Genomic DNA, 12,952 nt, shown 5'->3' with positions numbered 1-12,952 from the left:
GTCAAGTTGGCCGATATATCGATTGATTACCACGTTCTAACTAAAACTAGGCTACTTTCACTAAAAACGAAACTTTTTTAAAGCTAGAAAGGGTCAAAAAATGAATGCCAAGTATAGCCGCTAGAGACTGTTTTCACAAGCAAGCTGCGATGATGTCAGGTGTTTCCTTTTTTTGCTGATATCTGAGCGTAAACCACGACGCCATCCACTCACAGACGGCTATCATGGAGTCCCTAATGCACTCCACGTCATAATCTACGTCATGAGTTTTAACCCCCGAGTGATGGGGAAAATATATTCCATCTTCGACTTGGAATTTCTCAGTAATAAATATGTCTTTTACTGCCGTAAGGCGTGAAGTTGAGCTAGTTGGTTCTTGAGTTTAGTCATTTTAAAACTGCGCGAGGAAGACGGGACGACAAGACGAGGCAAAAACAGGACCACACAAAGCGCAGGCTTGCAAGTGAGTTGGAAGTCCGCACTTCGTGCGGTCCTGTTTGTGGCTCGTCTTGTCATCCCGTCTTCTTCATGCAGTTTTAAAACAGTTTTACTGCCGAGCGTAAGTCAGTAAAGCCACAAAAACACCAAAGAGTCAAACTTTACCAAGAAAAATTTGGATAGAGTGGTCCTCAGTGTCCCTTCGAGATATAATCTTGCTGTGGTGTGGCTACACTTGCAATAACATTTCGATGTACTGTCTGTATTATCTTTTTCAACTTGAATGAGAACCTTTTGCACTACTGCTTTTAGCCTGCAAAAGCATGACTTTTGTCGTTAACAGCTGGCAGCAAACTGTTCTTCGCTCAGATAAGCGTGCCATCAACACAAAACTAGCCCCACTACTTCCAGGTTGCACTGCTTATTATGTGCGTCTTATGTTTTTTAAATTCCTCCCAAAGTAAGCCAAGGCTCGATCTTTTGGAGGAGCGGTCTCGCATCCTGTTAGCCGCCCTTCTGCCATGACAGCGCTCCTCGCAGTCGAGCATTGAGAGGTGCGTACCTGCACCCTCAGCGGTGGGTCGAAGCGCACGTCCCCTTCGTCGATGAGCGCCGTGTAGAGGTGTTGCTCGAAGGCCGGCGGGTTGTCATTGGCGTCCGTCAGTCGCACCGTGAGCGGGACCACGGCACTCTGGCCGCGGCCCCGGTCGTCGGTGGCCTGATAGGAGAGGAAGTACGAGGGCCGTGCCTCGAAGTCCAGGCAGTTGCCCCGCCCGGGCGTCTCGCACGGCGCCACCGTCACCACGCCCGAGCTGGGGTCCACGTGGAACCTGCCGCACCATAGAGAGGCTTGCCGACATCTGTTGTATGCTGTAGGCGTACGCTGCTGCGAACAGCTCATCTATAGCTGTATTATTGCCCAAGGAGCACAGGGGTGATGCGAGGGGCTGAATAAGCTTTCGAGACGTTTCATGGTTCTTAATCTAAATTTGCTTCGCCATAGTATTCCATGAAAAACGTTTATGTCATGCAGCAGAATGGATGGACATGCACGGTAATGCGGCATCATTGGTGATTGTTACACTGCTCCTCATAGGCTCAGGAACCGAAAACGTTTCAGGTGCTTCTGAGAAAGGAAATGGTAACTACACCACTCTAGTTTACTTCAAACAAGTATGAGCAGGTAAAATAACAATACGGAAAGCTCGTTTTTAACTTGCTGAATTAAGCCACTGTACGCATGCGGCAGTACATGACATATTATTCATTACTTTTACTTGCTTCTTCAATATAGGTGCGCGGTAACCTACTTGTCTGCGCCGTTTCCAAGAAGAGAGTACATTAAACCAGACTCTCCGTTAGGGCTTGTGTCTCTGTCGGTAGCCTGAGAAGAAAAAAAAAATTGTTCTACATTCAAACAGGACGTATTGAATGCCTTTGGAATCCATCTGTAGCTCCTCTAAGGTACCTACCACTATAGTCGTTACCACACTTCCGGGTGATGCGTCTTCAACGATTGATGCCGTGTAGCTCTCTTCTTCAAACACTGGGGCGTTGTCATTGATGTCTAGCACATTCACTGTTACCGTCGCGGTGCTCGACAGCTTGGGATTCGTGAACGCTTCTTCTGCAACCACCTGCCAAGAAGACACACACGCACGCGCAAAAAATTGGGGCAACGGAATATTTTGATATCCGCCCGCAGCTTTGAGCACAAATATTAGTGCAATTCAGTAGATAAACGAGCATATACGTGGGGCGTTTGTAGTTAATTTGAGGCTATATATCGTTTTCCTGTTGTTCCAGTTGTACATCTTGAAGAATCCGTCACTCTGTGCAATCTGCCTTGCGAAGCGTATCGCACTTTACTCACTTCGTATGAACAGAATGACTGCAGTGCACATCACATGCCGTCGAGGTTATAACTGCTATGGGCGTTTATATTCTGAAAACCGACCAGATAGATGGACGTCCTGTGTGACCTTGGTTAGTTCAGAGTTCATAAATTTATAAAGTATGAAATAACCAAGGTCATACATGGCGTCACAACAGTCCAACCAGACGTAAGACAATTTGGGCAAGAGTGATGATGACACACACCAAAAAAAAAAAAAATTGCCGACGATTACGTTACTTCCTAATGCAAAGTTTGAGCGCAGCTCATCGGCTGTTCCAGCTTTTCGATTGATTGAGGCAAAGAATTCAAGCAAGACATGTATGTACAATTACAGAGAAAACGCATACAAGGGCTGACTACTAAAGCTGGTAGTCAGCACTCGGGCATATCTGGCGTGTTCGTTTCCTATATCTTTGTTCGTTTCGGGCTGCAAGCGTTCCAAGCCTTATTAGAATGGACCAACTAGACCTACCTTCGAAATTGTCGCCGTGGCCTGGTGACTCGTCTGCTGTGGGTTCTCAGGTGTAAACACGTACCGGAAATGACTGGCGTGTTTTTCCTTTTCGCGCAGGTCAAAGCATGGACGCCATATATGCAGCCTGAAGCTGCTACCCCATACGCGGAAGGGTCTACATCGCTACAGCTGTGTCATTGACCCGTTTTCGTTCCTTATTATGTCGCTTTGTCCACTGTCATTTTTTGTGATGACAGCTTTCAGCTTGAATAGATTCCAGTTTGCCCGTTTTAATTCAGCTCCGAATTAGGCTGATAGTGACAGTTCTTGCTTTACTTTTTTCGACAAGTGGACCTGCTCAATTGGCGTGGGATATTGGCTAGCACCAAAGCTACTGGCAAATCGTATCACAGTTTAGTCGCTTTTCGATGTTGTAAGTGCGTACGAAGTGAATGCTGTTTATTGTGCATACCAGCAAGATGAACTTTCGTTGGTTTGGATTCTCGTAGTCCAGTGGTCCTTTGACAATGCGAATGCTTACAGACGTTGATCCGGTTGCGATGGTGGGCTCCACGGAAAACATCCCCGATGAATCCACCAGATTTATATTAAAAACAGAGTTTGAACCCTGCAAACGAACAAAAGGAAATTAGTGACGCCACAAGCATGCTATGTAACAAAAATATTTATTTTCAGCGATATAATACTAGTTCCACATTATACAAGGCGTAATTTTATCTGCTAGTAAATTCCATTACGGGGAATTTGTTAGAGGTAGAGGGACAGATATGACGCCTGCATCTGAGGGAATGCTATGTTTATAAAAATGTTTGTCGAGAAATAATTATGAGGGCGTTGGTGTCTCTCGGCTATCTGGTGACGCTTCAGTAGGTTTCTTGTTCGTTGCGTGTGGAGCGACGTTCTTATTCCTCCCTGAGACGTGATCTCCTCCCTGAGCCCCGAGGCTAATTTTTCTTGGAGGTTCCTGTCCACACTGTTGCACGCATGGAAGCTCGCACTCCCGTTTTCTTTTCTTTTTTATGGTGAAAAGGTTGCACGAGAGTTGCGCAAACGCTGGGATTTGCAGCTAATGAACTTGTTCGACTCAGCCGCAGCGATCACGGGCGCATCTGCAGAAGACGTCCAATGCTCACCGTGTCCGTGTCCTGGACGAACATGTCCAGGTTGGGTAGCGGGCTTCCGGGTGGGATGTTCTCGTTGACGCTGACGCTGTAACTGGGCCGGCTGAACGTCGGTGCCTCGTCGTTGACGTCTTTCACCGTGATGGACAGCGCGGCGGTCGTCGACGCTCCCGGCTCGTCCAGAAGGCGATCGCCTTCCACCTCCGTGGCCTGCGCGTCATCGGGAAGAGGCAGCTATTGGAAGGCTTCCTCAAGTGCTACCGTATTTTCCGGTATATAAGACGCGGCTTTTTTTCAAGAATCTTGCTGGTGAGTCCTATACAAGGGTGCGTCTTATATGCGACTTTTTCTGTTTTTTTTTTTTTTTGCGAGTTCAGAAATTACTCAGGTCCATGTTCAAGCTTTTTTCACCGAAAAACATCACTACCAATAACGCGGTTTTAACACGGTTAATATTGCAATACGGGGACCCCGAGAGCAACTTGATTAGGTGAACTTTATTATTAAACAGTGGGGATGCCGACTTCCGGAATCATAAACCCGCGGCCGTTTCGCAGGATCCAAGCAAAAATAATGTGAAATGCCAAAAGATGGCGACAATCGCGTTTCTCGCCATTGTCAAGACAAGCCGGCGTTTCTTTCAGTCACCGTTTGCAACTTTGTTTGCTCCGTGTACGTAGTGCGAAGAGAATGTTTCAGCTGGGTCGCCTCCAGAAATGGGCGTGCTTTTTGATAGCGCATCTTAAGATGAATACTTCCAAGGTTTTAAGTTAATATAAAATGTTCTTATGTATATAAGGAGAGTTCCTTCGTTCTTTTTTTCTTTTTTTGCTAAAACGTGGGCAGGTATGGCGTGAGTGTTGCCTTTTTCGATCACTTAGCGGTGCTTAAGAACTTCTCACAGGTAAGATGCATTTTGCAATGGTCGCACAAGCATGTTTAATTAAGCCTCACTAGCCTAACTGGGTAAATTGGGGTGCGTCTTATACAAGGGTGCGTCTTATATACCAACTTTTTCAATGACAGCCTGCACATATGGGGGCTGCGTCTTATACAAGGGTGCGTCTTGTACACCGGAAAATACGGTACAATGTCGCCATGGAACTGATCTCCAAACTGTCGCTTCTAGTCCCCGCAAAAGCGGCCTAATTTTCACCGTGGTCACAGAAAAAATATCAAATTACCAACATGTATAACAACAGCAACAGCAGCGATAATAATAATAATCATATTTTATTCGCCTTGAAACGTACGTAAGTGTAAACCAGTCCGATTAAGCGCTGTAACTTCTGCACGGGTGTGGGAAGGCGCGTGAATACAAGAATGAAGCGTCTTAAATAAATTGCAAGAAACTCTTTATAAGATATCTAATGAGTTCGAAAGTACACCGGTACGAGCTTCTAATTTGCTACACGCTGTAGACCTGCAACTGCTAAGAGTTCTAGTAACTGTTTTCTGCAATTTTAAAGCGCAGAGTAGCATGCGCTGTTCTCTAGCTTTTACGTTATAAATGCATCAGAAAGCTATTTCATGCATGACATTTTATACAAAGGCGGTAGGGGGTGTTAAGTATGGCCACACCTGGACAAAGAATACGTATTCCAGTCAACATTTTCCTAAGTTAAGAGTAATGCCAGTCAAAATAACAAATATGCTCCAGGAAGACATGGAGACGCCCAACCAGCTTCTCGTTCCTGAATAGTTAAGAGCGTCCATGTTGTGTGCAATCCGAGCCATTTCACGTGTACACCAATCACTGCACTCACTTTGACTTTGACAGTGACCACACCGTTAGATGAACCCAGTTTTTCCTTGTCGAGCAGGTTCGCAGTCATAATAACTCCTGTGTTTTTGTTTACCGCAAAGAAATTTTCGGGATCTGAAAGCAGATAGAAATAAAAACAAGGAAAAAAGCGTTACTTTTTCGTTTGCACAATTTTCAGCGAAAAATATGCGTTAACTTTACTGATTACCTTACCGACTTTTCGCTCAAAACTTGGTTCAGAAAGTGCCTAGCATTTGTTAACTGCGACGCGAGTTGTCTGAGAAGAACGCTAACTTCGTTGCCTGGCTGAAATTGACTAAGGGCTCTTGTACTGGGATTAGCAATATAAGACTGCGGTAGGCGGTGATGAAATCCTTTCAGCGATACATATTTTAACTCATTTCATAGTTCCTTAGAGTTAAAGGGGCTCTAAAACACCTTTCGCTGACGGCGCAGTGTCTTCGCCTTTGAGCTTTTACTTCTACTGTCGCATAGCGTGCTTGAGAAAAATGTTTATTATGCATCTTCTCAACTCTTGCCTTTTGTCATCATTTGTGTAGAGAAGAGGAAGAGGGTAGAGCTAGAAGGACCTAAGCTCTGGGACGAATAAAAAGAACTGGATATGAAGCCTTCCTAGATACAGCCCTCTAGTGCGCCTAGTGGAGGAACCAGAGGAGCAAGTCTAGCATGGACTTGCATTGACGCGCGAGTCCTTCTGAGCGTATCCACGACTCGTAGCTTGGTGGCCTTGGAATGCCACAGCGCAGGACAGAAAAGATAGGACTATTTTAAATGCGTGGGCTGGGCACTCCCCCACACGGTGCTGATTAGGGTCAATACCCTTGTTCAAATTTGTACAGGTCCACCTTCCTATCGCGCAAGGCCGATTAATCTTATCTCATCTCCGCTTCCTCGACGGGCTGCGTTGGCGAAGCTTGCGAGTATCGCGGTCATCATGGTGGCCGTGCTCGTTCGAAGGCAACGCGGGATTACGCTGCAGGTGATAGTAACAGTGATCAAGGAGTATAATGTATGGAAGGGGGGGGGGGGGGGGGAGAGGGAGGGATACTTGACGAGGCTCATGTTGCCCTGACATGGGAACAGCTCGGCATCCAGGGGGTGAGGGGCTATAGGAAGGTATAGGCAAGCGATGGAGCAGGCGTGGAGCTCACAAAAGTGGCGAGATGCCGGATTCATGAAAGAAGGCCGGGAAGTGTCGGAATGCACAGCAGCTGAGCCTGCGCTGAAGTGTGCCGTGTCGATCGCAGCACCGTAACACACGACCTAGCGAAAGGAGCAATCAGCTTTTGGTGCAGTCGTATGCTTTTCCACGCCGCCTGCCTGCGCTTATTGGCATAAGCATCCGCGCTCTGTCAAATCCACATGTGGGCATGCATCAGCTAACAGGGCTACATCGAGATAATTTAGGCAAGGAATGTTATCAGCTAGACGCCCGCCTCTAATAGTTCAGAATGCGATCTCGCGTTTGTATCGGCCCAAGCGGCCAACGGCAGCAGTTTCTATAGCGCCCAGGAGAACGATTTGAGCGCCGTCTGGGCACTGCACGTTCATCTTGCGGAAGCTGGATCGTCTGTGTAACCTGACCATGTCGGACCACCTACTCAGCTTCGTCTTCTTCGGACATAGTTGAATGAGAAAACGCGTTGAGAGGAGTTCCGGGAGGGGGCGGGGGGGGGGGGGGGACACTCATCTTCACCGATGCCGCACGGTGGGCTTCTGTCTACTGCTATGTTCTCATGTAAGGCAACCCAGCTAATAAGCGCTTGGCTGCCTCGTAGTACGACGTCTGTTAGAAAAGTACCCGACCTTTCGCCGAAGAAAAAAAAACTGGCATAGCTGGAGCCTTGGAAACCTGATCACCTTCAAAGTAGTCTCCTTGGGACTCCCCAAACTTCTCCCAGCGGTGCTGCATTGTTGGAAGTATTCCGAAAAGGCCCCTTTCGGAATTCAGTTTAGCTCATGGCAGCCATAATGTCCCCTGTTGTCTGAAATCGCGCTCCTTTCAATGGCTTCTTGATTTTGGGAAACAGCCAGAAGTCGCAGGGGGTCATATCAGGAGAGTAAGGAGTCTGTTGAACTACAGGAGTCTGGTTTTTCGCCAAAAAAGTCTAAATCAAGTGCGAGGAATGTGCAGGAGCATTCTCGTGATGGATGCGCCACTTTCCTGTTGACCTCAACTCCGGTCTCTTGCGCCGCACAGCATCACGTAGGCGACGTACTCCTATAGTACTCCTATAGTACTCCTTGGTCATTGTTTGACCCTTTGGGGTGCGTACTCGTGGTGTGCCGCACAGAGGAAATAAAAAAAAAGCAGTCAGCATCACTTTCACATTGCTGCGCACTTGACGGGCCTTCTTTAGCCTTGGTGACGTGGAATGCTTCCACTGTGACGACTGGGATTTGGTTTCCGGGTCGTATCCGTGCACCCAAGACTCGTCACCAGTGATTATGGTGTTGATAAAGTCGGGGTCACTGTTTGTGAAATCTAGCATGTCCTGTGAGACTTCAACACGAAGCTGCTTTTGCTCCACCGTGAGCAGCTTCGGCACGAATTTTGCCGCAACTCTCTCCATGACCAAATCTTCGGTGATAATGGAATGTGCAGAAAAATTGGTGATGTTCACCTCTTCCGCAATTTCTCGGGTAGTAACACGACGGCCCCGCATTACCACAGCGTTCACTTCGGCAATGACCTGGTCATTTCGGCATGTTGATGGGCGATCGGAGCGTGGCTCGATCGCCCATCCATCGATGTGCGGCCGTATTTAAACCAATTGTACCGCTGCTTAATCTGTGTGCTGCTTATAGCATCGTCACCGAAAGCCGTCTGAATATTCAGAATGGTTTCCACTTGGCTGTCGCCCAGTTTCTGGCAAAATTTCATGCAGTAGCGCTGCTCCTGTCGCTCCGCCATTTTCCTTGCAATAAAAAACCGACGAGAGCACTGCGCACTGCCTTACTCAAACGCTTCGTCACAGCGACTGACGCTATCGGCAGGTGGAAAAAAATTCGCGCATGCGCAGGCAGGTTCAAGGTCAGCTGATGGAAGCGTGATTTTTTCATACCATCAGGTGTTCGCAAAAAAAAAATAATAAAGCGGATACTTTTCTAACAGACCTTGTATAGGTCTGAGGAAACAGTTTGACTTGTCGCAGGGGGCGGCTAGTTTCAACGCTCTCCTATCACTCTCAAGCAGCACCTTCCGACTGTAAGCTTTTCCGGTAAAGTGGGGCGTAGCGTGTCGTCTCCAGTTCTCCAGTAGGGCTGTGAGTTGCACCTCTTTTACGCTCAGAGTTTCTTGAGAGTATCTTGCTTGTAGTCGTGTTCCAGTTGGCGTCACGCTACGCCACTGAGCAACGTCCTTCGTCAAAGGCGGCATCAGTGTAAATTAAAGCGTTCCCGAGGGGATCCGGACAGCGAATTTGTGCGCTCGAACCACCTTTGGCTAAGCGCTCGAGCACTCTGGCTAAGCAAATGACTGGTCATCACCGGTCTGCAATTTTTGGAACTAGCCCATAAGAAAGTTAGAGTAGCAGGTTTAGTTATGTCCTTCTAAAAAAATATTTTAGCTCCAAAATGACTTCAGTCTGAATGTAACTATTTGTTATATTAACATGTGCACTACATGATATATAACTGCATAGCTAACATAGTCCTGCTCGCCTAAACATTTTATTTCGCTATTGAAAGTTCTACAGTCTGTGTAGTTTGTTGAATAAAGACTGAATTCAGCTCTTTTTGGATGGTAGTCAGGATATGCGTCCACAGACCGCCGGAATCTGTCTCGACCGTGTATATGAGAGTTTTATGTACAGCAGCGAAGCTGTTAGAAGAGATTATTATTAGAAGAGTTGTAGAGATTAGTCATGAATATTCAAGAGGAGGGTCGGTTTTGGCACCTTCCGTTCATTTCGCTGTACTCCGATTTCTAAGCTTAATCCAGGGCACACCTAACATTGTCGATGAGCATCTGTTGCTGTTTGTGTTCTACCATACAGTTTCATTATTTCTGCATGTTTTCACTATGCGGTACCCACAGTACCCCACTACAAGGGTGGAAATTTTAAATATGAAATGCGCGTGCTTACTTGAAACGAGAGAGTAGCGGATGTTCCTAGGAACTCCTCTGTCGCCGTCGATTGCTTTTACTGTCATCACGTACGTCCCCTAGAAAGATACGAGGAGAAAATAGGCCTGATTATTTCGAGGAAGCAGCTAAATACGTTAGGAGCACTGCTGCACAAAGTTGTAGCAGTAAATAGTAGTAATGCGAAGAAAAAATACGTAGCCATTTTGTGACCATTTTACGATGCAGCTCAGGCTTCTAGCATCTCATTCTAAACTAGCATCTACAACCTCTTTTTTTTTTCTCCGTACAAACAGTTCACTATGTGTTCATAGACTGCCTTCAACTTACCACGGGAACATCTTCACTGACAATGGCCGACATCGAGCCAAGAAACACCGGGGGTCGATTCTGAACGTCCGTCACTTTCACAACGGCTGTCGTAGTGGCATTGAAGGAACCGTCCTGAGAAGAAAAGAAAGGTGCATTTTTATCTAGTATGCCGACAACAAGCGTTCTTCTGTTGACCTAGCAAGAATAGGCATTAATCCTCATAGCCGAAAATGCATAGACACAAGAAGACACAGTAAAAAGGGGCGCCGTACCGAGCTTTTGATGCAAATTCAGAAAACGCAAGGGGTCTAAAAGAATTCGGAGCCCTGGAATATGAAGTATGCCGGATTTTCAAGACGTAGCTTTAGCGCATAAACCTTCTTTATTTTTAAATGTCTTTAGGTAGACACACGAAAATGGGCGCTTCGAGGAGAGTGGATGTAGTTAGTGGAATGTATGACTCACATCTGCTACGAGATTCACTTCGTACACATGACGGACAGAGTGATCCAACGGCTTCCGCAGTACCAAAGATGCGTTCAGCTCCTGGGGACTAGACATTGTGACCACCACAGAGAACGTGGAGCAGGCTTCCGGGACCTGAAACATGGCACACCGTGCAGTGTTATCTCCAGCAGTACGACAGGCTTGTGAAAACGCACTTTATAATGGAGCTCAGCATCTGAAAATAGGCGTATTGTGCTGTTTCTCAAAGTCGCCTATAGGGCAGAGGCGTAGTCTGCGCCAGGACAACGTCTGAAAGATCGTTGCACCAATTTAAAAAGACTCCATATATTGCGACAGACAAGTACTGCTCAGTTAGCCGGACGTCGTAATGCTGACTGGCTGCTAAAAGCCGCTTTCCACCGCCTGCGATCACAACGGTCTTGCTTTGTACGTAGAAGTAACTCTGCCACAGAGAAGCGCTAGGGCAGGCATGCTATTACTCGCTCACTCAAATCGGGAAAAAGAAGGCAAACAGATGTCATGTAATCATAGTCTTGGTGCTTCACCAGAGGTTCCAGAGCGAAACATTGCAAGTCTTAGGTATGCAGCGCGTTTTCTTGGAAGCCGTGCTCGCACACGCATTGGATAGAGCCGCTGTACTTGTACCTCACCCATGTTCGACCAAAGCTACACAGACGGTCGCAAATGCTGCAAGTGTAGCCGAAGTGTCTTTTCAGGATCCATGTCCGCTACCACTGTGTTCGCGATGTGAACGCGAACGCCGTTCAGACGTCTTTTCCCCCAGATACTGGCTGTCGTTGCTGCCGCTGGGCGACAGCAGCGTGCACACGTACTTTCTTACACTTTCATCCTGTAAAGACGCGTCACCTTACACCTACCTCGCTTAATGTTGTTTACGTCTTTTTTTTCTTATCGTTCCTCGTAAAACTAGGTCCACTCCGGCGGTCGGTATAAGGAAGCCGTACGCGTGTACTTACATTGTTGTTCGGAAAGCACTGAACCTGGAGCACGTTCCCTGCAGAATCTAAGTCGGTCACTCTGATGTTGTTCACAACCGTGTGTCCCACTGGCGCATCCTAGAAGTCAAACGGCACCGACTCAGACCACATTCAGGAGAAGACAAAAACATGAAAAGGCTCCCAAGAAATCGCTTGATATAGCTCTCTTATCTACCGAGCAATGATAGGCACTCCACCCACTTGAATCACACTTTTGGCAGTACGTGACAAAAAGTAACGACATGATACGGAGGACAGTAGCTAGCGTGGAGCAAAATGGCAGCTAGAAAGCATATCACCAAATCTTTTGTATTTATTAGCAGTAAGAATATATTTGTGAGATAAACAAGTTTGTATCGGACGATTCCCTAATCTGAATACGTAGGCGTTACTTTCATCGCTAATTTAGCGGAGTACAGTAACTAGTGGTGGAGAAAAATGGCAGCAGAAAGCATGTGACGAAATGTTTAGATTTATTATCAGTACGAATATATTTGTGAAATAAACAAGGTTGTAACTGACTACTCCGTAAACCGAATACCTAGGCGCGCTACTTTCATCGCTAATTTGAGCTGTACTACTCGCATATGTTCGCCATGTATATGCATAGCTGGTGGGCGGCGGAGCAGTTAACGCCACGCTTAAAGACTGAAAGACAAATTAAATAATTTATCAAACCTTGCCTATACCTTAACAACAGCGGCACACGAAATCGCGCTAGTCACTTCTTACTGAAGTCACAAGCCACCCACAAGCCACAGATTTGGCCGGCTGCACCTTTTTCCAAACAGAACTGAAGACACTGCACGAAATTAGCGAATATCCTGTGCTTATTTCAGATGAGTGTTCGGTCAACTGATGATTTCAAACCTCTTTTAACGCTTGTTATTCATGATGTGGCTTAATTCGAGGATGTATGCTCGAAAAATAATTTGTATAGGCGAGAGGCCGAAACACGGGTACTAACCATGGCATTTATTCGGCATCGTGTATCAAGCGCTATCCACGCACTAACAACGTCCGGCTGCAGGGCTCCTGACCTTTTAAAATGGTCTCTGTGAGGTTTAATGACTGTTTTCGCAGTGTGCAAGGCAGACAGGTATTGCATGCACGCGGAGTGTTGCGCAGGAGATTGACCGTTTACGCGAAGAAATAATTGTAATAGATGAGAAAAACCTAAATTGGAGAACAGTTTTTTTTCTTCGCACCTGTCACTTCTATGCTGCTTGTGAAATATTCAGCAAAAATAGCTTGTATCCCGCACAAAAACGAGCGCTTGTAGTAAATTGTGTTTTGCTGAACAAAAAAAAAACGATCCGAAAAAACCCGAATTACGGAAATATTTCATGAATAACCCGATTTGTATCAGA

General features: G+C 46.5%; 1 protein-coding gene across 1 annotated transcript in view; it reads right to left on the bottom strand.

The window, feature by feature from the left end:
* Cad87A (cadherin 87A) overlaps positions 1-12,952 on the bottom strand; it is a 49,385-nt gene that overhangs the window by 21,083 nt on the left and 15,350 nt on the right. Inside the window, exons 7-16 of the mRNA XM_089582231.1 lie at positions 11,562-11,660; positions 10,582-10,716; positions 10,135-10,248; positions 9,806-9,884; positions 5,698-5,810; positions 3,944-4,141; positions 3,262-3,417; positions 1,911-2,075; positions 1,749-1,822; positions 1,001-1,268 (exon numbers count right to left, since the gene is read on the bottom strand). Coding sequence (XP_089438357.1) covers positions 1,001-1,268; positions 1,749-1,822; positions 1,911-2,075; positions 3,262-3,417; positions 3,944-4,141; positions 5,698-5,810; positions 9,806-9,884; positions 10,135-10,248; positions 10,582-10,716; positions 11,562-11,660 — 1,401 coding nt within the window. The remainder of the gene's footprint in view (positions 1-1,000; positions 1,269-1,748; positions 1,823-1,910; positions 2,076-3,261; positions 3,418-3,943; positions 4,142-5,697; positions 5,811-9,805; positions 9,885-10,134; positions 10,249-10,581; positions 10,717-11,561; positions 11,661-12,952) is intronic.

Source organism: Amblyomma mixtum, chromosome 3 (assembly GCF_055824585.1).
Source record: "Amblyomma mixtum isolate Tamu chromosome 3, ASM5582458v1, whole genome shotgun sequence".
NCBI classification, from domain to species: Eukaryota; Metazoa; Arthropoda; class Arachnida; order Ixodida; family Ixodidae; genus Amblyomma; species Amblyomma mixtum.
This window is presented reverse-complemented; position numbering and strand designations above follow the sequence as displayed.